This window comes from Cloeon dipterum, chromosome 3 (assembly GCF_949628265.1).
Source record: "Cloeon dipterum chromosome 3, ieCloDipt1.1, whole genome shotgun sequence".
Taxonomy (NCBI): domain Eukaryota; kingdom Metazoa; phylum Arthropoda; class Insecta; order Ephemeroptera; family Baetidae; genus Cloeon; species Cloeon dipterum.
Window position 1 is genome coordinate 27,648,776 of NC_088788.1, and position 25,574 is coordinate 27,674,349.

The 25,574-nt window shown below is 40.0% G+C and overlaps 4 protein-coding genes across 4 annotated transcripts in view; 1 reads left to right on the forward strand and 3 right to left on the reverse strand.

Annotated features, from left to right (window-relative positions):
* The window catches only part of LOC135940898 (uncharacterized), a 72,099-nt gene extending 60,082 nt beyond the window's left edge, over positions 1-12,017 (reverse strand). Inside the window, exon 1 of the mRNA XM_065486017.1 lies at positions 11,657-12,017. The gene's annotated coding sequence lies outside the window, so the exon portion shown is untranslated. The remainder of the gene's footprint in view (positions 1-11,656) is intronic.
* Positions 12,018-13,673: 1,656 nt separating this feature from the next.
* LOC135940472 (glucose dehydrogenase [FAD, quinone]-like) lies at positions 13,674-18,354 on the reverse strand. Its single transcript, XM_065485371.1, has 7 exons — positions 18,243-18,354; positions 17,401-17,562; positions 16,652-16,823; positions 15,336-15,406; positions 15,019-15,271; positions 14,287-14,957; positions 13,674-14,219 (listed from the first exon to the last, which is right to left on the reverse strand). The coding sequence occupies exons 2-7, from the start codon at positions 17,544-17,546 to the stop codon at positions 13,694-13,696; spliced, it is 1,839 nt and encodes a 612-aa protein (XP_065341443.1). The 5' UTR covers positions 17,547-17,562; positions 18,243-18,354; the 3' UTR covers positions 13,674-13,693.
* A 675-nt stretch (positions 18,355-19,029) lies between these two features.
* On the forward strand, positions 19,030-20,030 carry ATPsynF (ATP synthase, subunit F). Its single transcript, XM_065486018.1, has 4 exons — positions 19,030-19,189; positions 19,396-19,494; positions 19,704-19,820; positions 19,879-20,030. The coding sequence occupies exons 1-4, from the start codon at positions 19,111-19,113 to the stop codon at positions 19,908-19,910; spliced, it is 327 nt and encodes a 108-aa protein (XP_065342090.1). The 5' UTR covers positions 19,030-19,110; the 3' UTR covers positions 19,911-20,030.
* An 8-nt stretch (positions 20,031-20,038) lies between these two features.
* LOC135940895 (ribonuclease Z, mitochondrial-like) lies at positions 20,039-23,837 on the reverse strand. Its single transcript, XM_065486008.1, has 10 exons — positions 23,547-23,837; positions 23,299-23,485; positions 23,052-23,240; positions 22,765-22,996; positions 21,718-22,102; positions 21,457-21,663; positions 20,880-21,129; positions 20,600-20,825; positions 20,321-20,544; positions 20,039-20,266 (listed from the first exon to the last, which is right to left on the reverse strand). Exons 1-10 carry the CDS (start codon positions 23,768-23,770, stop codon positions 20,087-20,089), a joined length of 2,304 nt encoding a protein of 767 aa, XP_065342080.1. The 5' UTR covers positions 23,771-23,837; the 3' UTR covers positions 20,039-20,086.
* Positions 23,838-25,574: the final 1,737 nt, after the last annotated feature.

The following is a 25,574-nucleotide window of genomic DNA, read 5'->3' on the forward strand; positions in this document are numbered from 1 at the left end:
TGAAAAAAGTTTGATTTTTTCGGGATGGTTAAAAATGACCTAATTGGTTGATTAGTCTCATAAAGTTTTCGTTTAAAAGGCAATAAACTCACACAATTGTATAATATTGCTTTTAAATTGATTCTGAAATATTTGGTTGTTTTTTTAACTCCACAAGTCGCTGAAATTGTCGAATCAAAAAATTCTACCATTGAACATCACGACAGGAAGCACGAAGTCGATTACAAATCTAAACAGAATTAAAAGAGCGTCTCTTTAAGAATATCTTACAAGAACAAAATATTGTTATTCCGTCACTGCAGATGAGCGTAAAAGTAACGTCCAGTAGATGATAATTGTTAAACGTGAATCATAAGAAGAAGCAGATTAAAAATGCTATCAATTAATAGAAATTTGTTTCAACTAAATGAGCCGTGAGCATTTTTACTATGAAACTATCCTTCATCAGGTATCCTCGTTAAAAGCGAGTCGAAATATTGATCCAGTTTTTGAACGGAAGCAAAAGCTCTGCCTTTTTTAGCCAAAACCTAACCCTTTAACCTTGAATTTCTACCCGTAACGAAGCACTGTCAATGGGGAGAAAAACGAGTAACAAATCACATTGCGACGTACGCATCCACTACTCTAAAAAAAAAACGATTCCGCCCTCTTTCACACCCTTGCCAGCGCCGTGTGTTGCAGACTATATAGAGAGTACGGGCGAGCGGTGGCGAGTTTGTGAGCGAGAGGGCGGAGGAGTCGTCATATTGATGTTCCCCGTGCGAGCGAGAGCAGCTTCCTATCCATCCATCCCTCCCGGACCAGACTTCGATCTTAATGTGCATGTGGTGTGCGTAATTCAGCGCCCCGCACGTCCACCCTCCCGCCCCGCTGCCCCAATATGTACGTAAGAGGATTTGCACAATCAGGCAGCGTGTTTCGCGCTCGATGGACAAACTTGAGGGCTGACGCCGAGACGTGACCAGAATTTCCGCCTCTCGCAACACACACAAAGACGAAGTCTTCTCCCTTTGCAACGTCAGCGAGTGCATGTGTACTTTATTCCCCGTCTGGCCAACCCTTTTGTTGCCGGCCGGCACGTGACAACGCAAATTTCGGAATGATTTGTTAGCAGGTAGGCAACGGCGCCGTGACTTTATGCAAGAATTGATCCGATGCAACAGTAACTCTATATAAATATTGTGTTGTTCGAAAGTCCGAGGAAACCTGCAATCTTGATTATTTTGTAACGAGTAGTTACAGTCTTATTAGTTGGTTCTCTCAACTGCTTTATTTCACTAACTGAATATGTGAATGAGAAATATTTGTGAATGTCTTTGTTACTCGAGAATTTTTGTAAGCCATCAGGAGCGAGTATTCAGCCAGGTTAGAAAAGAGAACGTAGCTAGGCCACAATGGACCAAGACCACGAATGCCGCTTCGCATTATTTGCAGATTTAAGCGAATTTAGACAGGATTGTCAATCCGCAGATTTTTTTAAAATTGCAGAATTGTACTACAAGAATATTTCCGTTGTGAATTTGTGTATTACGAACTGAATTTTGACTGTGGCCAAAATGTATGTTCTAATTGGGAACGTGACCGGATGGCTGTAGGTTGCTCCTGACCTTTTACTAAAATTAACGTGTAATCGACACTTCAAATTGGATATTAGGATTTGCACGAGCCACCGAAGACACCGTTCCAACAAGTATAAAGTCAAAAAAGTAATATATCACAACAAACTCCAACCCTGATTAGAACATTTAATCTCTATAATTTACCTACCACTGTCTAAATAATAATAGATGATCCAGCCATTGAAGATAATTTAAAACATAAAAATTATTGACCTATAACGGCACATGACGACGACGAATCAATTTATTGTTTCGGGCGTTTATGCAGATACTGCTTGTCATTTTTTTGCCATTGTTCATTAATCTCAATAATTTATGCATGTAAATATTTGAAATGAGCAATAAACACAGTAATTAAAAAATAACGTATGGCAATTTTTTTTGCACCAAAGAAACCTACTTTAAAGTGCGGTTTGCATCACTTTAAAGTTGATCATTATACCCCTTGAAAAAAACAAATAAAAATGATTTCAGTTAAATGCATTCTCTCATTTGGTCAATGCATTTTATGTTATAAACAAACCGAGCAATTTGTTCCAAAATTGCCATTTTTACTCCTGGAAAAGTTAAGAAATAAAACGCACACCGCTTAATGAATGTTTTAGAAAAAAATATTACCATAAAGAGTCGGTCAATTTTTCATTGCAAGGTCATAAAAAAGTAATCAAACATCTGGATCTTTATCGTAAATTCTCGAGATATCAAGATTTTCAATTCAGCGGGCATATAATTAGTAAAAAGAGCCAATTTCACGTCAGGTAATCTTCTCCAGGCTCTAGCAAGTAGAGCGAAAATATGTTTTTGTTGGCTCCATTCCAACTGCAGAGACCCATGATCTAATCGGCGTGACACCCAATGCCACCAACTGTTGATTGGAGTAGCATTCAAACCTACTGCAGTGCTTTAATCACCTTAACAGCTTCACAAAAAACTAACAATATGAAAAATTTCCAGATACAGATTACACACAATTCTAACAGTTGAAACTTAAATCTCTTGCATTTTGGTGATCGCAAATTGCAAGAAAAAAATTCAACGGTTCATTTTGGTCCACGTTAATTTGTTAAACTGAGTCCGCCTTTAAGGGCACGCGAGTAAATGACTTTTTTATTTGATAAGCACAGAGGCGTTATGAGCTCTCTCACAAGCATTGAAATTTTCAAGAGGAATATAGGCTTAAATTATTGCAATAAGTAAGATGTAAAACTTACAATCAGGTCATAAAATAAATCTGGTTCAGCAAAATTCCCGCATTTGTGTTTAAATCATCATTAAAAATTCTGACAGTTATTTTTTTTCTGTGAAGTAGATAGATTGATTTTTATAATGTAGGGACCCATTGGTATCGACTAGTTATTTGGGTTGCAAATATAATTAAATTGTGCATTAAAAAGTTATACCAAGAACGTAAATTTTAGTTGAAGCATTGTTTTTATTTGAAATAGGGAAGTTAGGTACATCTTAAGCATGGTATTTTCCTTGGACACAGTTCGCAGATCCTCGGGGAAGAGCCAATGGATGAGCTGAATTTTAACCATTTAATATGAGTTAGTAGTGTGGAAATTAAATATCATTATCTTCATTGCATTTTTAATTGTCTTGATTACATTATGATTTGAAAACAGTGTCCTGTTAACCCTCGTAAATATGTTGTGCAAATTATCTTACAAATTCTGACTGAGACATGTATGATTTAAGTTACAAATTTACTGTCCACATTAATCACAGAACGTGCATAAAAGCGGGGGTGTCTGCGACACGCCTAGTTCCGCCACTGCTTGTAGGCCACATGCCACCCTCTAATTCGCTCCCTCCGTGAGTGGTGGTTATTAATTTTTTTTTGTCCAGCCGCCAACACACCGCCGGGGGTTTATGGACGGTGCGAATGACGCATTACTTTGTGCTCGGCGTGCGTTTCGTCGCACGACACAGCAAAAGGAGGTTGGACGTGTTCCTCAAATCCAGCGGCGTTTAGATTAGCAAAAAGTCCACCGCGCTCAGTTCGTTGGCTATTATTACTCGCTCCATTTGGTGCTGCCACTGGCTAGCGTGACATTATTTCCACAAATACTGCCCCATGGGTGGCCCCTCGTTTCTTTCTTTCGTATGGAGACCATTAATTTGAATGCTAAATAGCGGAAAACAAGCCACTTGTCATTAAGCGTCACGCGAAATTAAACTGTTAAGTGAAATGTTTGATTTCAACCTTAAGGTCCCACTGAGAATAATTAATTCCTTATCTTGGAAATTTTATCAGAAAATTTGTCAACAACATTTTTTATATTCCGATAGTATTAATTTAGCATAATTAAGAACGACAGCAAATACCAAAACCCACAAGAAAATATAATTTTAATGCAAAAAAATTGACAAAAAATATTTACCAAATCGACCAAGAATGAGCTTTATCTAGGAATCTTTCAATGGAAAAAAGAATTTGATGTAATCTCAGAAAATGTCAGGGTCGACATTTCTGTGACCCTGATATTTCGATGAAATTTCAGGAGCCTAGTTTGGGATGAAAGTTATTACTACAGTTGACACACATTGTAAATGTATAACCATATATTTCAAATTGTATAGAGGTCTTGATTGAATTTGCACTGTAAAGGGCTTCTGACATTTAATATTTATCTTTGAAATATAATTAATGGTGTTTCATGTTGAGACGGAGTTTTCTACTTTCAGTCAAGAAATGTTTCGCAAAAGAAATAATAACTCAGATCGAGGAACACGCGTGACTTTAAAACACAAGGTGCACGATAGCCTCGGTGAAGTTCAACAACCGCGTGCACGCCTTGCTCTCATGACACACGTTTCTGACTGGGCACAAACAAACACTCGTGGCACAGGCACGCGGAAGTCGATTGGAGACCAATGAATTCATCCAAGATAATAATGCTAAACGGGATAATGAGTATTCAAAGACTGTAGGAGTTTTTGTTGATGGTAATTTTTTCGCTTTGTATATGCTTTCAATTCAGAGCTAATTTTCTCCTTGATTAAAATTTGTTGGTATGTAATTTTGCATTGGGGAGGCTTAGAAAACTGATTAAATATTTTAAAAGTTCCAAATACTTTGGTACATATTATATGCATACATATTCAAATGGTAAAAAATTGAATATAAATATTTGGAAATTATTTTATTGATCTCTATTCCAGCAAAAACTAAATACAGTAATAAGAGGTCCAACAGTTTGATTGTAATCGACATTTTGCCCTTATGAAAACGACTAGTAGTGTAGTTAAATAAGGCAATTGATTTTTACGTACGCTATCAATTTTTTTTAGTAAAGGTGGTGAACGACAGAATTTCCCAATCCAAATTAAATCTCGCGTAGATCAGATCTCGCGGACAGTTTAAAGTGAAAAATGCAAACAAATTCTTCGGCCAGTGCTTTCGCAATTCACCGCCGCCATCATATACTGACGCGCATATTTTCTCTCCTGTTTGATTGCGGTTGCATGGCTTTTGCCTTTTCACATCCCTAACGACCACGAAGTCATCCTAGCCGTCGCTCCGATTGATTCATGAGGGGTCGCCAATAAATTTCCGAGATGACAGCCCTGCTCACAAGTGCACACATCACCATGGATCAAATGTTGGCCGGAATAGGGAAACACGCTCAACCCGAGCATAAAATTGGGTTGTACGCAGAGCGCATGGAACCTCTCCAACAAGGGGATTCCACTCAAGCTGTATTGATTTCAGTATGAATTTGCTTGAAGGCATTTGCATTCTATGACAGTTTTATTTTTATATTGGTATCGCTCAGTCAAGTACGGAATAAAATTTTGTAAGCATCGCTACGAATCTCGAACCTCAACGTACTATTTTTGCCGGTTAATTGCATACTAACATGTTAATGGATCTCCAGTTGTGGTGCGTGTTTGAATTTGTTACCGCAATTTTATCTTTCTACTAAATTTCCTATTTATCCGATTTTAATTAAATCTAGGTGTTTCCCCTCATTGTTTGACCAATTTACGACTCACGAGTGAAGACAAACACAAGTCCGTCTGTGCGAAAACCTTGGCTAGCTAATCGATGACTCGCCGTTTTCAAACAATGATAACGAGATGACGGACCGAGCGTGCGGTGCTTTTGATCAATAAGACAGGTACGCCTCTTCTTTTCTACCTGCTCTATCACCCTTTGAGCGAATCTTCCGTGACACACATACTTCGATGAGAAATGCCGCTGAGCACAAAGAGATGGTGAACATGCTGCAAATACTTAACACCTTGCGGCGTCAGATGGAACGCAAACGCTACACGGCTTGCGTAAATTATAAATTATTTGGAAGCGCCATTTTTGCATGAAATTTTTACAACTAATGGGCGTTTTCTGACAGATAAATTATTTTTAAGCTATAATGTAGTTAAAAAAGAATTAAACCTAAATACTTCTGGTTTCATGAAATATTTGTGATTGTTTTATTTAGAGGCAAACATTATAGAGCCAAACTAGTTAGGAAACTTGATTTATGCTACACAGAATGAATTCCTCTGATGATTCATGCATTTTTCATGATTCTAACAGCACCGTTGTAATTCATTCCAACTACTCTGCGCAACGGTAAAATTTAAAATAAATAATCCGCATGACTTTTCTGCAGTAGTATAACTTAGAGAGGATTTTTCTGAGAATGCTGCTTCTTTGTTTGAAACAGAAGCAAACCAACGTCATGAACACACTTGCTGTGCAAAAACAGAGACCTTATTTATTTTCCAATAAGCGTCAGGGTATTTATGTGCGAGACGGATTTCCCGCTTTTTCTTCTCGGCGAGCTACAAGGACAAGGGCCGGCCGGTTGTACTGACAATAAAACACAACGGAAAAGCGAAGCACTTTGCGCTGGACCTAATTTTACAACTTCCTCGATCTTGCACTGCGAGTCTGCTTCTGCTACTGGTGCTCGAGAAAAAGCGACGCTTGGGACGCAGAGCAGCAGCTTTAGCGAAACTTGCGAGTTTGAGAGGCAATAAAAATTAGTCGAGCGTTGCTGCACCCTTAATGGCGCGCCCCTATTATTCTGTGACGAGCCGCCGAGTGTGTTTGGCACATGTTTTGTTCCTAATGGGCAACGTCGTGCATAATTCCGTGACAAGCCGTGTTCGCTGCTCTCTTTTGCCCCGTGTTGATATTTTGATGTGGCAGCTACTCAATGCGAATCAGCGGGCCGCTGGCATTTGCTGCAGCTTTCCGCGATAGGGTGATGCCCTAATTAGATTGAAAATGGCGCAATGGCTAATTAACGCCACAACTGCAGCACCAGCATAATTCTCCGTCTTTGATTTGCATTTTTAATTGTAGATCGCATGGTGCTTAGACAGAGTGTTCCGAGAGAAGCTCGTTTTTTGAGCGCTCGCTTCACATCAGAGCCGAAAAGGCGAAGGCGAAAAATAATCCTGAACGGGATCAGACGGAAAGGACAAATTAATCAGAACGGAAAAGAGCTGAATCTACAACGAAATAAAACCAAAACCAGCCAATACTGATTAGACCGAAATTCTAATAATTTAATTGGAAAATATTAACTTATGACTTTTAAAGACTACTAATGGCTCCGAATTTTAACTCCTCACGCAAGCACCACATATCATTTAAACTGTTTGGTGCTTTTCCATGGGAAATTTCATTAGGACTTCATCTTAATTTAAAAATGTGTGTTTGACCTTATTTTTTGTTAGGATTGGGTTTATTCCGAAAAATGAGATTACATAATCTTTTCCTCTCAATTGCACGTTATCTTTCAATGCTAAAAATGGCATTCATGATTACTATTAATTAGCGAAGAAACGGCAGTGAAATTCAGCATCATGGACGGGGAACGATTTCATATTCTGCGTATCACGCGGTGCTACAGGAAAATGCGCTACATCTACGTGCACGCTCTTACGCAAGCGTACACTTGTTATTGGAGATTTGAGCTCATCACCAAGTCCCTTTCTTCGCAAGAAAGCGGATTCTGGCTCGGATGGTAATGCTCGGCGAGAGCGACTATAGCATACAAGAAGTAGTGAGTGCGCTCTGCTACTACTCTCCTTGGCGGATCCTGAGCAAGGAGGAGTTGCAAGTAAGGTTATCTAACGATTTTCCAGCATGCACCCGTTCCGCCAGCTCTCGGCTGGAAATTTCGCAGACGCGCAAGAGGGAGAGAGAGAGAGAGAGAGAGAGAGAGAGAGAGAGAGAGAGAGAGAGAGAGAGAGAGAGAGAGAGAGAGAGAGAGAGAGAGAGAGAGAGAGAGAGAGAGAGAGAGAGAGGCGCGCACATTCCTGCGAGACCGGCGCTTTTGCAAACAGACGCGTTCTTTTCCGCCCTGAACATCCACTCACGTTTCTCCCAGCATTTGCAATTTTGCCGCAAAAAAGACTTTTCAGCTCACTGCTCGTATGTTGTGACAGGTAGGTTGCTGGTGAGGCAGGCTTTAAGCTCTGGATTAAGCTAGAAGCACTTGTAATTAAGTTGAAGCACAGTTTTTTTAGACAAGTTGTCCGTGCCACAGGTTTCAGCACATTGCACCTGACGCTTTAAACCAAGTGCACTTGCGCATACTACAGCTATAAACTGAAATTTACTTTTTGGGAAAAATACTATCATCACTATCATATAAATATATAGAGCTGGATATTTTTTCGATAGTTAAGAGGTTTAGTTTCCCTATTTGAGTCTTTGCAAAAATATGTGGGTTACTTGTAATAATTGAGAGTATGATTTAACGAAATTATTTGAATTAAATTAGAGAAAACTTACAATATGTGGCTGATTGCTGCAAAAGACTACCTTTGATATTAATATTGATTTGATCATTCAGTTGGCCCTTTCTTGACTAATTTTAACTATTTAGTTATTAAACAGTATTTTCTTTTGCAGGTTAGTCCTGCTAATTAAGCCTTAGAATACGAAACTGCCGCAGAACAGTGCGAGAATGAGTTAAATTTTCATAATATTCAAAATTTTAACTTTACCAGTTATATAATTTAGTACTTTTTTCTGAAACTCAAGGTCTTTGAACCCTGAAAACATCGAACCAACTCCCATTGTGGTAGCAGCTGCATTGACCAGTATTTTTGTGAATTTTTTGTCCCGTGTTCGTAAAGCGACAAAAGAGTCGTTCAACGGCACTGTAAATAAACAATTTCGGCCACTCAGATCGATTTGGCAGCGCCCATTTTCGCCCTTTATCAATCGGCATGCCTCGCCAGCCGGACTATAAATTCGAGTCAGGCCAAAATCTCCGGTTCCCTTTTCTCCGCGTTATTCGGCGTCAGCAGAGTTGCGGGCCGCCGGAATTTACACTCGGTCCATTTTGCCGGTGGCTTTAGAGTGAGCGATGAAAGAGAGAATGGTTCAGCTTTGCTGCCCAGATTTATATTCATTCGAGCTGCGAGCCCCTCCTGCGTCGCACACACACCTGATGGGACTGCTGATTTTTTCCAATGTGATGAGCCAATCGAGTGAGAGCCCGTCGATTTGCGCCCCCGTCTCTTTTATGGCGCAAAGTCGTCCGCCGGAATTTCTAATATTTAGCATTCAGTCCGAAAATCACAATGGGAGAGCTTGAATTATAGAGCGGACTCCCTTGCCAAAGGGTAGTTGCTGTGGTAAAAAACTTTGCGTCTCTAGTGTAGTGGAATAGTATTCTATGATATACAGAAATTTTTAGCCCAGATGAATTATTTTCCACCATTTTGAAACAATCGCTTTTCTAGTCTTCACAGGCAGAAATGCAGTTTAATTCGTTCCAGCTATTAAATCCCACTTAAACTACCAGGACCAGGGAATAAGCGGCGAACTGCTCTATAATCACTCCGCGGTGATAATTCTCAGAGGCCACAATCAGTTGCACTCTTCGGAAAACGCGTATACACTCACAGTGTTCGAAATTAAGCTAGCGCAACGAGCGTATCAATCTTGTCATGTGCCGCTCGTTTCCTCGCCTTCATTTGCTCGCGAGCAATTTCACGGTTGATATATAACGGCTGCATTTTTCCCGTCGAAAGAACGCCAACTGAGAGCAAAGCCAGGCAAAGAAGTTTAATAAGAAAAATCGAGAGAGAGAGAGAAAGAGAGCACGGCGCAACTTTATTGCTAGGTTATTGATATCTAAAAAGGCACAGGAAGGTAGGCGGCCTGAATATCATATTATTGGGTGGAAAGCGAGTCACATGGGCCGTCCGTGTGCAGTTTAGCCCACGGTCGTCGTGCTGAGTTTGTGTAAGTGTTAACAAAAAGCTACAACCGCGGAGGAAGTGGTCACGGCCAATCAATGTTCCCCGCAAGAGCCTTGTTCTCCCATGCTAATTCGCTGTCACAACAACTCTTTATCTCTTTCCCAAATTATTTTATAGTGCATCAATAAGCTCATCAATAATATAACGAGTTAAAATGAATGATTTATTTTTATGCTAAATAAATTGGCCTTTTTCTTAAAGGTTTAATCATGAAAACGATGCAATATAATATGATTATTTAAAAATATGCTAGTTTAATCATTTAAACATTGATTTCTGTGTATCCGTATTCACTGGTTAAAAGTTAATTTTTCGTATCATAAAAAATACTTGAAAGACACTGCAGCGGAAAATTACGTCACGATAATTTTTTAAAGTTATATATTATAGAATAAAGAATTTAATTTTAAGTGATTTTCAATGGGATGCTGCTATCTTGGTAGCTTTTCCTCATCTAAAATTTTATTGATATAACCACAGTACCACCTATGCTATGACTTTTGGATAAACAAAAAATTGTGGAAAAATAAAAAAAATCCATTCAAGGCTATAATTCTTTAAATCTTTATCTTACATCAAAGCATATCATTCGCAGAAAATAAATGCGCAATTCATTACTATAGAACAAAACCTATCAAATCGTAATGTAAATGTAATAATTTGGCTCCAAGATAGATTTACGATGCTACTTAATTCTAAAAATTCACCTCCTACTAGATATACCTGTAAATTTTAATGAAAACTTGAAAAGGAATCAAGCTCCATCAGGTAAGTAATTAAGCGCAGAGGTCAGACTTTCCTGTTGTTTCTCTCGGCAGTGGCAAAAAGTCAAACATTCACACATCGCATGCAGGAAACAAACGACACGAATACTTGGGTAACACACACAACACACAAAGCTAAGGGGTGTTCGGGTTCTTGCTCCATCGCATTCCTCGGCGATGAGACAACATTTTCCAGTGCTCCTCGGTGAATACGCAACGTGAATCACTAGTCACAACAGCGTTTTCCGTCATCGGTCGCACAGGCTCCGTGCAATTTGTGCCAGAGAAAGGACTCGATCTTTACGATCGAAGGGTGGTAGACGGAAGGGCAGCACTACTTTCGTATGCATTTATATCTACTGCTCCATCGGGTTTCATGTCTGCCGGAGTGGAAAAGCATCAAGGGTGGAGACGTGTTTACAATCCCGAACCAAATTAATTCGCGAAACCGCTTCGTGTTGCAAATTGGAATTGACGTGTTGTTATGCTCGCCCAAAAGGGCTAAAATCAAGTTGCGTGACATTCAGCAAGGGTGTGATAAAGAACTTCCATGATTCGTGCAGATTAACTGAAATTGGGAGGTAATATCTACATGGAAAAAGGAATGTAAAATATGTTAATAACACCGCCTGAGATTTTCACCCCTTAAAAGAACTATAATACAAATGAAAGCAGTGAAGCCGAACCAAAAACTGAAATTCAAACTCTTGCGCCGAAATTAAAAAAAAATAACGAAACATTGAGTTTAATTCAAAGCTCAAATCGGTTTAAGAATATAATTTACTAGCAAAAGTATGTTCGGCACACAATGTCGGTTCAATATTTAGTTTCAGCTTGTCTTTTGCCTTTTTTGTGCTATTTAATTGATAATATTCTTTCTGTGATTTTTTAATTCATGAACTCCATGAATAAAAAACTCTGCACCTTGCTTTTCCAAACTAGCAGATATAGAACACCCGAAATCTCCTTCAGGCACAATTTGCACTGAGCCCTGCGAACTAAAAAGTAAATTAGCTGATGAGATGCACTCACCGCAGTGGAAGCACTCAGGTGGGATTGTTCAATTCCATCAGATGCGTTGCTAATCGATCCAACTCGTTATTCATGTTGACAATCGGCACCGCACTCACACACTCTCACTGCTCGCTTTCTATGCTCTCAACGCCGAGCAGACCGCGTGCCGCACATTTCGCAATAAAATTTTAGTTCCATCGGCAATCGAGGATGCTCGCTTATTCCACACGAACTGCACTGCTGCACCGAGTGAGGACACGTCTGGCATTCGACCCCGGGGGTCAGCACGCACCCTGCTAGGTCACATGCTCGAGGCGCACTGGCACCACGTGAGTGAGGCTGCGAGCGCGCTACATCATCACCCGAGCGATCCCGCTCTCCGAGTGTGTTTGGCTCGCCCCTGTTTCCAGGCAACCAGTGCACCAGCCTCCTCCCCTATGACCCCTCAAGTCCCGGCTGTCGCCGCTACCTCCGCCGTCCCGGCAGACGCACTCTGTCGGAGGTTGCACACCCTAGGGCAACTTTGCTGATGTCAGTTCCGGCTCAGGGCTTATCGCCGAGAATCAGGTCTGCCGCGTGCAGATAAAAATCGGTCTGCTCGTCATGTTTCAATTCACCGTGCTGAATAGTGAATAGAAACCCATTTTTATCCACGCGCTCCATTCTTGAGCAGCGTCTGCAGTAACGGCTGCAGGTCCATTAGCAATTTAAATTGGGCCTTGGTAATGGCTTCATTATTCAAAACGCGTTCGGAGAAGTAGTATGCTCGCAACCTGTTCAATTACACCGTTTACTAGAGCGGTTTCAAATTTCAGGGCTAAATGGAAATTTTCACCTGCAACACGATGAAATGGTTTCTCCTGAAAAGGCAGAATCATGAAGGGGCTGCAAGGTGTTCATTTACATGCTTTTTATGGGCCATCATATTCGGAGAAAATGACGGTATGAGACAAGAGTGGCAAACTTAATTTAAAAAAATCAACATTTTTTAATTATTTTCAAATTGGTCGAAATAAGTTTGTTTTGAATGTCTCGTCCAGGCAAAATAAAATTTATCAAATACCAATCAGAAGCAAAATTTTAAATTTACACCAAATATCCAGCTTCAAATATAATATATTTTTAAGGAAAGGTTCTGACTCAAAAATAATTTTTCTTCTACTAAAAATAGGGCGATTTTTAATGCGTCAGCTGGTCAGACATTCTTAGAATAAATTTTAAAACATGGTACACAACTGCAAAGCCATCGAGGTACAGTAGTAATCAAAATAAGTGTTCCAGCACCAGTGAAGTCTTTGAAAGAGGGTCGCAGCGAAGTGTTTTCTCCATTTATATTCAAGCGTTCTGCCCTGCCGACCGTAAGAACTTTTTCACGAAGAAAAAACGCTGGGAAATTCCTTGCGACAGCCAGATTTGCTCCCTCACCACAGCGGCTTTCATCCTTTGGGGTCAACAGGCCGATGGTAAAAATACCGCAGCGTTACGTTGCTCAAAATGAAAGGAGCAGCTAGACTCGAAAAGTTAGTTTTCCTGCTCATTGTTGCAGCTCGCACTTTGTAAGAGAGTGCGTTTTCCTAACTAAGTTGGGCGTGGATTTATTATGGAATCATGGCGGACGAGGAAAGCAGGAGAATCTCGGGCGCAAACTTTGGTGCTTATGGCCATTTCGTTCGACCCTACATTTTCATGACACATTTGGGCACGCTCGACTCCCTCTCAAGGGAGAAACGAGTGAGATACGTGCAGCACAAAAGTTGCACATCTACTCAAAGGGCAGGATTTAATTATGCACTAGACTAGAAGATTATCTAATTAAAATGAGGTCACCGCCGTCGTGCGAACCGGGTTAATGCTGCGCCGCTGGAGTGAGTTGCGACCTAGAAAACTCGAAGCGTGAAAATTATTTTGAATAATCCATTTTTCTCTCCCGATTTCACTGAATCGCTGAGTTCTTATCTGTATTGAGATTTTGAGTTAAGGTTGATTGATAAAATAATAAAATTTAAATAAATTTCAAGACCAAAATGTTATTGAATTTTAATTAATTTAACATTCTCAATTTTTTGTGTATGAATTTAAAATCAAATCCACAGCTTTCTCAGCAATCATATAAACAGGTGCCATAGTGTTGCCACTGACAATATCTGGCATGATAGAAGCGTCAACCACCCTTAGTCCTTTCACTCCGTGCACCCTGAGCTCAGCGTCCACCACAGCCAACGCGTCCTCGGCAGGCCCCATTTTGCAGGTGCCAGCGGGGTGGTAGGTGGTGGCAGCAGTGTGTCTGACGGCACATTTCCAGTAGGTGAAAGATAGCGAAGGAAACTGGCTACAACCCGGTAGCTTCGCAGTGTTCAACCTGGCACCCTGGGTTCTCAAAGGTTTGGCCTGGCTCATTGCCAAACTCCATATAGCACCTCTTGCCAGGGTTTCCACATCCTCTTCATGTTCGAAGAAATTGGCAAATATTTTTGGTGCCGCTGTAGGGTTGGAAGACTGAAGTTGAATCCAGCCTCTGCTCTTAGGACGCAAGAGGATTGGCTCCATGATGTAAACGTCGCGATTTTCTTTAAATAATGGTCTAGAACAAACAAGTGAAAAATTATTAAAATTTAAATATAATTTTTTCGTAAGTGTAACAACTATACCTGAAAAGCGTTTCTTTTGACTCTTGTGTCAGTCCATAGATTTTCGAACCCACGTCTACATTTCTTGCGTCACTAAAAGGTCCTTCAAAATGCATCTGAACGTCTGGGTAATTTCTAGATTTAAAATTTGTGCTGATGAAACCTGTCAGGCTCAAAGCGCCGGTCGTCGACAGTCGTCCTGAGCGACTTTGAAAATATTGGAAAACTGGATCCACTGAATTGTTTTCTTTTGGAACACTAAATGTTGCTCCCATGAACCTCGAGTGATCTTGCAAGTTGCGGCCTACGCCAGGCAGGTCGTGAACTACACTGATGTTCAGGTCATTCAGGTGGTCTGCAGGTCCAACGCCGGAGAGCATCAAAAGTTGCGGAGAATTGATCGCACCAGCAGATAAAATCACTTCCTGTCGCGCTCTCAGAGTCCGCACTTGTCCATTTCTCACGAATTCCACGCCGACGGCTCTTGTTCCCTCAAATATCACTTTGGTCGCTTGAGCATGTTTGAAGACGTGCAGATTCTCCCTGGCTTTGGCGCCCTTCAAAAATGCCTTGGCTGCGTTGAATCTGACGCTATGGGAGGCGGTTACCTGCGCCTTGTTGAAGCCGGCCTGCTGCGCGCCGTTCACGTCGGTTAATCTCGATCCAGTCTGAACGGCCGACTGGAGCATAGCCTGAAATATAGCAGCATAAGAGAAACTTTTTTATCAGCCCATTAATTCCGTTGGGCCTCACTTGAAATATCGGCGGCCATTCTTCAAAGTTCGACACAGGGAGCGGTCCACCGCTTGCGTGGTACGTCGAATTCTGCAAGCCGGCTACCTTTATGTCCTCGGAGCGCTTGAAGTAGGGCAAGACGGAGGCGTAGTCCCAGCCAGGGTTGCCTTTAGCGACCCAGTTGTCGTAATCGTTTTTATGGCCGCGAACGTAAATCATCGCGTTCAGAACCGTCGAGCCCCCGAGTGCCTTCCCCCGTGGCCAAAGGCATCTGCGAAAATAAAAAGGGTAGTATAAAAATGCCGAATAGCGTTTCGTCATTGCGCTGTTATTACCTGTTTCCCTCCAGCCCTTGGAATGCGTTTGTTTGTGGCTCGGTTTTGTATTGCCAATCAGCATCTGTCATCTGGAATTCCGCAACTTCTATTAAGGTTCTTATATTACAACAAACATCAAGCTAGAAGTAGATAAATAGAAAGAAGCAGTAATTTTTGTGGTAATAAAATTTCTTTGGTGTCTTACAGTCAGGATTAAGGCATATAGCAAGGTATTTATGTTTTTATGAATTAACAGAATGATTATATTTGCCAGATTTCATTTCAAGAAAAGATTAGTTTGAAATTATTCCATTGAAGAAAATATTGTTAAAATTATTTTTAAAAAAATGACATGAATATATAAGTATCTAAAATATTCAAAGCTAACATAATATTTTTTTAAATTAAATAAAACGTAGAGCTATTAAGTAACGGTGAAAGTAAGCTAGCAGTAACTGCCGCTACCTTGAATAGCACTTGTTAAAATCCGAGTAATTGACAAGGTGGTAGGTGTGAAAGAGGATTATGATGTAGAGCTATAATTGCGGCGGAGCCCAGCAGTGCTCTAGACGAGTTCACTCATGTTCGACGCCCTGGGGTTAAGCACGGTGAATTAATTGTCTGGCGATTGGAATCTTTGTAAACGCGCTTAATTACTTCGTGTCATGTCAGTGGGGGCAACAAAGTTGCGTGACCCGGCCGCCCGGCACACTGCGGTGAAATTCGGCGGTGCCGGGCCCACCTGCATCGGTTTGTTCGTACACACGCCCTGTTATTATGCAGCCACCACCAATCTCTTTCTCATCATTGATTCCAACTCTCATCCTGTTGTGGCGGCGCTCAAGGGCGCTCAAGCCTACGCCCTCGAGGCTTGACACGCACTTAAATGAGCACACAATCAATTTATCGCCTGTCGTTCTCTTCCGCCCCGCAGTTCCTCATTTGTACAACACCGAATTCTTTTGCGTGCGATTGGAAAATTCTCTGCCGATCGATATTCATGACAACTCTCAAATTAGAATTTTTACTATAAATTATACAAGCACACTGATAGCGAATTTTTTATAGGAGATAATTTGGAATCTACGGAAGTCTTAAAGTTCAGTGAAAAATCAGTGTTTTCGTTTAAATACATCTCTATAAATTATTGTTGTCTAATTTAGTTTGAATATAGCATTATAAATACACCCCACGATTTATGTATTTTTTAAGAAATGCTTCTAAGAGAAAATTTGTCTCTTAAACTTATACCTCTTGAGCCATTTTTGTGTGTACTCTCGCAAAGTTAAATTTTTCTATCCATTAAAAACTTGAGAAAAAAATTAAAGTTTTACCTGCAAAGTATGGGAGAGTCCCGGCACATCCGAGTCAGGTGGAGGATTGCCGCCAGCTTCGAGCAGCGCAACAGTAAAATTCGCCGACGTCGACTCGGTGAGCCTGGTGGCCAGGACAGAGCCAGCAGCGCCGGCTCCGACTATCACGAAGTCAAACTCGCTCATTTGGGTGCTATTGTTAATTTATTATATATTAGCTGCGGTTAAATTTGACGGGATTTCGAGCATTGCGTCGCTTTTGCTTGCTTGCTCGTCCACTGTTTCACTTATTATCTAACAATAAGAGACCAAGGGAGAGGCGCCTGCAGCAGACTCGAGTTATGCAATCTGTGTGGCACGCAAGGCACGCGGGCCAACACAAACGAAAGGCGAACTCTCCCTTTCTCTCATTGCTCCTCAAGGGCGAGGCGAAAAGATTTATTGAGAAAACGGTATTGACATAGAAACGAAACCACCTTATCTTATCGCAAGTCACCATAGAAAGAGGTATTGAAAAGAAATGCAATCAATTGGAAATAATGATAGCTGTGGAAAATTTATGTTATATCGTTTATTTTAACATAATTCGGTAGTATTTTGGTGACTTTATTGTTATTTTTACAAAACAGTTTTCTTTGGCAGTTTTTAAAATTGATAAATGGTAAATCCGGAATTTAAAATAATTTGCAAGAAACGTGAAATAAAAACTGAACATGAAAATTCCTAAGTCTAATGCATTATTGAAAAATAGTTTATGGGTAATGTATTACTTAGTGTCAAGAGGATAGTCATCTGGGTTGCCAATATCACAAGCACCGCTCAGCAGGGAGCCAATTAAACTGGTCAGCAATGCTCCAGACACTCCAGACATGCCTGGCGCCGTTCCGCTTGGACACACACTCCCGTTGATGGACATTGCTGATGCTCAGTTTCTACTTGAAGAGAAAATAAAAAGCACGAGTTCAGATAGATATAATTAAAAAGGAAGCTCGACCCTAAATCAAAACATGATTTAAGATAGGGCGGAATGTAGCATCAAGTTATGTCGTTAAAACGTGTTGCACTGCGATAATGGCCGCATTCGCACACGGAAGATTAAAAGACGCGGAATGACTTTTAACAACGAAGTCCCTCTGGAAGCAATCATCAACATTTCGCCCAGACTGCGCGCGGCCTTAAAAAGTTTCACACACAAAACGTGGCTGCTCGTCTCGCAGCTCCTCGATCGATCCCTCGTAAGTCGTACGAGAGGAAAATAATAGTGGAACGAGCGCAAGGAGAGCTGCCGGCTATATTGAAAAAGTACGCAACGCCGACAGGGCTGCTGAGCGATATCGTACGTACGTCTTGCAAACAGCTCTTGCTACCTTCCAGTGCGCGCCGACGACACAAAACTTTCCAAATGGTGTGCAGAACACACACACACGTATATAGCAGAATGAGGGATGGCAATGTAAAACAAAAGGGAAAAGGATGTACATTGCTGGCATCTGCAAAAATTAAAAGTGCTGTCTATGCGGCGAACAGATAAAGCAATCTTTCAGCAGGAAGCGAAAAGTTTTCATAGAGTACATTTATTGAAAAAGAACAATAGAGAAAAGTTTAGTATTACCGTTCCGCTTGCAAAGCTCTACAACAGACTCGTGCACTAGGGCGACTGAGCTGTTGAGTTAAATACGAGCTATTATTACGAGATACGTAAGCTGCAAACTTCGTGATATCATATCACACTAATTGTCAAACAAATCGCACTTAGCACATCAAGCTTGCACATTGGTGAATGTTTGAAATTTGCTGTCAGGTTTACCTTCCAGGAAGCAAAGATTACGCCAATCTCACAAGCACAAGCTTTGACCGTGGGTTTTTAAACAAAATTAGATTGATTCATAAATATTTATTAAAAAATTGTTATTTATATGCGCCAATGTAAGGCATAGCGATGCACTCAAGGTCTCTTTCTTCAATTAAAATTACATGCCTTAAATGCATAGCCTTGGTGTATAACGAGCTATTCAATTTCTTTTGTGAGGCAGAAAAATGCGTAAAATAAACAGCTGTGACTGAACTGCAAACAAAGAGGTAGCTGCATCAAATTTCGCTAATTTCAATGATATAACAAATATAAGCACAAATAAGAAAAAAAGTCATTGAAAACTTTTTGCGTTTAATTTCAGCCTCCATAAAGTTCGGAAATTTATCTCCGTTTATTGATCGCTTTCTTTTATTTAACAAAAACTGAAAATCTGAATAATTTTTATTTGAAAAATATGTTTGACTCTTCTCTTCCCATTTCCCATCCAAATTTCACTTTACTCATGGAGACTGGAAACTGGAAAGCTGCTGGAAAGATAAGGATTATAGCATTGCTATTGACACGTGTCTTTACCGCCTCATGGAGCACCAGCCCATTTAAAATCCCCTGTTTGCGGTTAAAAATATTTGGTGGCAGCACAATCGAATATCCTGTCTCCGGTAGCAAGATGGCGTTCGGTGACTACCCGGCCGAATATAATCCAAAGGTTCACGGGCCCTACGACCCTGCCCGTTATTATGGCAAAAGTAAGTTATCTTGAATTTGTTCCTTATATATTTTCCTTCAAAATGAGCCCTGTATCTTCAAAATCGGTTGTGCACTTCTGTTGCAAAATCAATTTTCTTGATCAGGGATTTTTTTACTGGCTTACATAGCAACTTATCTTTTCAAATCAATATTGCTGTCATATTTGCGTGTATGAGCCGATTTTAACTACTTCTAATAATTTCAGTCGACACCCCTTTCACTCAAGTGAAGGTCGGTGAGATTGGAGGTTGGCTAGCCCGCAGGAATAAGTCTCCAAATGCCATCGCTGGAGCTTTCAGCCGAGGTATGTTTTCTTTGTTCCTGCCTAATGGATGGATAAATTACACTTTTCGCCGCGACTTATTCAGTTTTTGCCACCCACAATCCTAAATAAGAATCTCATAAGAACTGGAGAGATGTGTAACCCGGTGGAAACTGTAACTTTTCCATATTATGTGAAATTAAATTTTCGGTTTTTTATTTTGATAACATTATTTTTAACAATGTTTTCAGCTTTCTGGCGCTGGCAACATAAGTACGTGCAGCCAAAGAGGACCGGAATTGCTCCTTTCTTCCAGGTCACCTTCGCTGGAATGCTTTTCTTCTACGTGATGAACTACGGAAAACTGAGTAAGCCATTTTACTATAAGATTTTTCCATCAGTTTCTTAATTTATCCTAAATTGCAGAGCACCACCGCAACTACAAGTACCACTGGTGAACTACCTGCATTGAATATGTCGCCGGATTCCTTCATCTGAAGAAAATCCACAAGTAGATTTCCATTATGTACAGAAGCTCGAATTGAGGTGAAAAATAAAGATTTGTTATTAGAGGAAAACGCTTAGCTTTTTAAACGCATGATCAACATGTTTATTTGCACAGCGACACTCGCTCTCACTTTGTAAACGCGGTCGCAAGTTTTTTCTTTTCGATTTTCTGAAGAATTTGCTCTCTCTTTTCTTTCCTTTGTTGGATCTTAATCATCTTAGTCTCCATCTCTTCATGGTATTTGCTGAACATTATCTTCATGGCAGGCATCATTACCGGCAGCAAATGCAGTTGACTTAGAGACACCTAACAATTACTTATATATAACTTCTCGCAAATAAATTATCGCTTATCAATTACCTGCATGTTATCAAATGCAATTCCAACCGATTCAGAAAACTTCTCATTGAAAATAGGGATTTTGGCATAGCGCTGGCTGAAGTGGGTCAAAAGGGTAAACTTTGCAGCCATTTTCTGGCCTACTTGGATGGCCTCCGAAGTGGTTGAGTGCCTCTTCTTCCTCGCCTCGTCTTCCAGTCCATCCTCCATGGTTGCTTCGTGGATTAAAAGATCACAGCCGTAACCTGCAGAAAAAATCTAACTTAATGCCAGCCACTCCAGTTTCAAAGACTCATTTACCCATTTCGGTCAGTTTATCGCAGGGCTCGGTGTCGCCAGAATAAACAATTTTCCAACCCGTTTCGTGTTCGCACAAAATTCCATAAGCGTGGCTGCAATGCCTCACAAGGCAGGTTGTGGTTTCTTTCAAACCAATTGCTCTGTTGAACTCACTGTAGTCGACACCCTCGGTCAGTTGAAATACTTCAACTTGGTCAGCAATATTTTCAAAGGTTGAGCTATATTCCTAAAAAAAGGTGTCAAGCTGGGTGTCTAACTGATTATTAAGTAGTTAACTTACGGAGACAAATGACACAACGTGATAAGGAAGAAGCAGAATAAGCTTTGACGGCACAACGTCTCTCAGTTCAAATGCCTTCTTCCTCGCTAGAATGACACCGACCAAACCGATGTGGTGGTCAGCATGGAGGTGCGACACAAATATGCCTTTCAGTTTGCGTAAAATATCATTGGCCCCTGGCAGACCAAACAGTCTTATCAGCTGACCAGCAGTTGCCTCCCCACAGTCCATTAAAAAGCAGGAGTCTTTGCTGCAAATTAATTAGAAATTAAATATACAAATCTCAGACTGTTTGAATTAAAATTAATGAAGTGAAATTCCAATTTAACCCGCAAGGGTATTTATCGAATAAAGGTTACCTGATGTGACCTCAGATTGACAAAAATTGTCATAAATATTGGATCAATATTGTTAATTTATTATCTCTAATTCATGGTTAAATTTTTAAATACTTTAATTCCTGGTCATACTATTTTGGGAAAATTTGTTTTCACGGCAACTTAAAAATATTATTTTTACCAATCCATTTGAGATGGATAATCTTTGTGAATTAGTTTAGGACAGTTAGGTATTTTACCTTGTCTCCACCAAGATTCCACTTGTATTTCTGGTTTTGTTTGGAATGCAAGATCCAGTGCCTAAAAATGTAACTCTCGGGTACACCGCCCCTTTAACGTCTGCAATTTGAAGTTTCCTGCTGAGACTCTTTAGTTCCTCCTCAAAACCAGCTTCTACCAAGCATTCTTCGACATACAACTGAGGGTCAATTAACAGTCGAGAGGATCTAGAACTTACTAATATGAGTATTTTTTGAGAAAAAGATACCAATATTTCTCACAAATCAATTCCGGGTTTTGGCTGGACATTGCACTTAACAAGTGTATTTCCTTGGACAACATTGCTGACAGCTGAAGCTATTTGAGGCCGCTCTTTCATCAGTGGAAATATGTCCTGATGCAGAAGGTGGAGTTTGTGCTGCAGTCGATGGACAGCAGTTGTGCCCTGACAGTAGTTGTCTGAATTCAAGGCCACGTGGGTTGTAGAGGGAGAAAAGAGCTTAATCCACTTCTGGTATTCCGGGAGGCACATCACTTCTGGAGGAGTGAAGTGGATCACAAATTTGACTAAGTCAGATTTGCTGCTAGAATCTGAGACTTGGTGCTTCTTCAGTTCTTGGTGATCCAACAAGGAAGTGAGGTACGATTTGTCTGGGCATTCAACAACTGCAAAAATAATTTAGGGTTAAATTTATTTTTCAAAGAAACAAGTCATGATTTTTATATAAATTAACTTCCTTATTGTAGCCGTCTCTCATCAATACATCCAGAACGTTAAGTGCGCTGATTAAGTTTGGGCAAAAACTAGGACATTGTTTCCAAAAATTATTTTCTTTAACAATAAGTGAATTGCATAATTATTGAGGTCCTTATAAGGGATATAAATATCATTTGTCCGAGATGGGTGATTCAAAACTTTTCCAAGCGATTCAGAATAATCTTCGGAATTCATCCTAAAGTATATTTTGTTTTTAGGGAGAATCGCCCCATAATTTTGAGTTTTTGGTGACTGTGAAGTGTGCACAATGGCTTCCAAGTATGTCGTATCAACAATTAGTCAAAATATTTTTGGACAAATTCTCTTTGAACAAAGTATGAGCTTGCTTAATCAATATTTGTTTATGACCAGTCAGCCATTTATTTGCAATTTTATTATAATGATCTTTATAATTATTATTATTTTGTTTTATAGTTAAAACAAATTGAAACGTTTTGCATGTTGAAGAAAACACGAAAAAGTGCTGGGTAAAATATTTTTTTGGGACCATTTCCCAAGAACCCTCAGCGTACCCAAAATTTGTTGATTAACTAACAGCTGCTTGACTCACCAATAAAGACCGACCCAGGGTCATCTGGACTGGTGACATCTTGCGATCTGACCACAGTTCCGTCCTGCAGGATGATATCCTCCCCTGCTTTGAGTTTTCCCAGCAGAGGGCCTAACGGAACTTTGAATTTTTCACACTGATCTAGCAGCAGGGTGCCTTTTCTAGGGTGCAATGTGCAGATGAAGCAGAGGCTTTTGTTGCTATCTACAGATCTCACGCAAATTCTTTTCTCCTGCAATATTCAAAATTAATGGTTTCATGGCAAGAAAACAATTTAAAACTGAAACCTTTATTGGATTCTCGTCATCCCCAGAGCTTTCATCAGCTAATTTGTCAGTGTCGCTTGAATTTTCACCCTCTATCAAGACGTAATTCACTTTCATCACCGAATCTTCAAAAGGTTTGATCACTGCAGCCAGTTTTACATTCAGGTCTCCGAGAGTCACAAATCTCTTGCTGGCATGAAATATTTCATCCTGAAATTATTTTATTACTTTTATGTAATTAAGTTGTGAATTAATTTTCTTAACATACCACTTTAGCAGGCCCATGGATTGTCAAATCAGTCACACCAGCGTCTCTAACAGTCATGCACAAGCCAGGTAACCCTCCAAAGTTTTTCCAACTGGACCCAGTGATGAAGATATGCTCCAACTTGGACAGTTTCATTTTGTGTTCATGTGCCAACCTTTGTGTGCCTTCGCCACAGTTAAATAAATACCTAGGGAGGAAAATAGCAGCAATTAAGCGTCTCTAACATTAAAATTAGAGGGACAAATTACCTTGTCTGGTCAGATACAACATAGAGAGAAGCCGGCGTTCCGTGGGCACCACTGCCCATAACCTGTAGGGACAAATTTGAGGAGGCGTATTTCTTCTTAGGAGCAGCGCCCTTTTTAGATTTAAACGAGTTCATGCTCGCGACGAGATTATTCAAATCTATCTTGGTGGATGCACTACGTGCAATATTGAAATGCGGCACGATTCTCCGAAAAAATCTACTCATGCCTCATGCCAGAGAAGGATTTTGTTTACTATACGGCAGGAGCCGAGCCGCACACATGTGGGCACGACTCGGATGCTCTGAAACAGATGATGCAACATCAAGAGTAAAGCGCTGATTGGTCTTAAGCAGACTCTTGTGACGATTCTTATTGGCTAGATTACAAACAAGCAGCCAATCTGGTTACAGAGCATTTTCGAAAAGAAATCGCTACTGAGTGTGCGGTTCTCTCAGGGTAAGATCTCGTCTCAACCTCTCAACTCTGCTGTATGCTCACATCTGCTTTAATTATGCTGTTACTGATATGGTTAACTCTTTTTGCGTTGTATGCGTTGTATTAATTATTGTGTTATTCCCAGTTTTTCCTTCAAACCTTGTTGCGTCAAATTTATAACTTACACAAAACAAATCATTAATGCATTACAAAATGTTGAAAAATAATTAATTATATTAAAATTATTTTACGTTTTGATATTTAAACAACTTATGTATGTCATCGTTATTATATACTTAAATATCAGCATACATAACGAATATTTGAACGCAGTTGAAATAATAAAACATCTAGAACGGAAAGAAAAAAAGATTTTTTATAACACTTTTAAATTTGCTTTTATCTCAGAACAGTATGATTTTATTATAGTTTTTTTTTGCAAAATAGAAGGCGCCTTTCAACGAGATAACCAATTTACTTCAAACCTTTTAACATGAGTGGCACTGGAGCATTATTGTTGCTAATAATTCCTTTTAAAAGCAATAATGCAATATTTTCTCTTAATCACATTTTTTATAAATTACTTACAACAAACTATCAAAACAAAACAAAAAATGCTGTGTTATATCTTTTTGTTGTGTTCTGGATGTGGATGTATGGGGCATAGTTGCCCTGCTGATCTGCAGTAATCAATTTCTGAATCTAAAACCAAATATTCCATTTTTCCATGCAGATTAGTTTTTACTTCGCAATGAAACTTTTTTGGTTACGTTAAAATAGCAAAATGGCATTATCTCGTAAGTCCGATTTTTAAGCAACCTTTTTATAATAGGCCAAACAAGTTATTTAAACTTTATATGGGAGCAATGATGTGAATGTTTGATCAAATTGTTTTTGTTTTGAGTTTATTGGCCCGGTGGGTGGAAGCATAGCGTCGTAATAATACTCTCTTGCCAGTGTGTGTTATAATCTCTCTAGCTGCTCTTTCTTGTACTGTGTGTGTCCTCCTTCCCACGCACCTTTTTTACTCTCTAAAAACCGCTTGGTATGTGTGTTTTTAATTCTGTGTGAGCAGAGAAACAAGTCGTCATAAATGCCTTTTCGCGCCCCCACGTATGCACGCAGACCACCCCTGAGATAAAAAGGGTTTAAATTGTCCTGATTGCGGACCCCTCGCGCCGAGACGAGCACAAGCGGGCCAAATGAATCGCCGTCTCTCCATTCATAAAGTATGGCGGTTCGTGTTGTCAGTTTTTTCTTCGGCACAAATGAGAAATGAAGAAAATAAGAGCAGCTACGGGTTCACGGGGTGTTTTATTACCTGGCCTACATAACTATATCCTAAATCCTAAAATCAGATTGTAAGCGAACTGAAAGCTAGTTCACTTTTTCCACCATGAAATTAAACGTGATTACGTGGTCTCAAATATTCTTAATTTCAGCTAATTAGGTGCCAAACACCAATCAAATTTTGTAGAAGGAACCATTATTAAGTGAAACTTTGGAAAATATTTACATCGTGAAAACATTAGTTTGATTGCTCTCTAATTAAAGAGAAACTATAGTGCTCACTTTATTAGGAGCTTTCCTCGC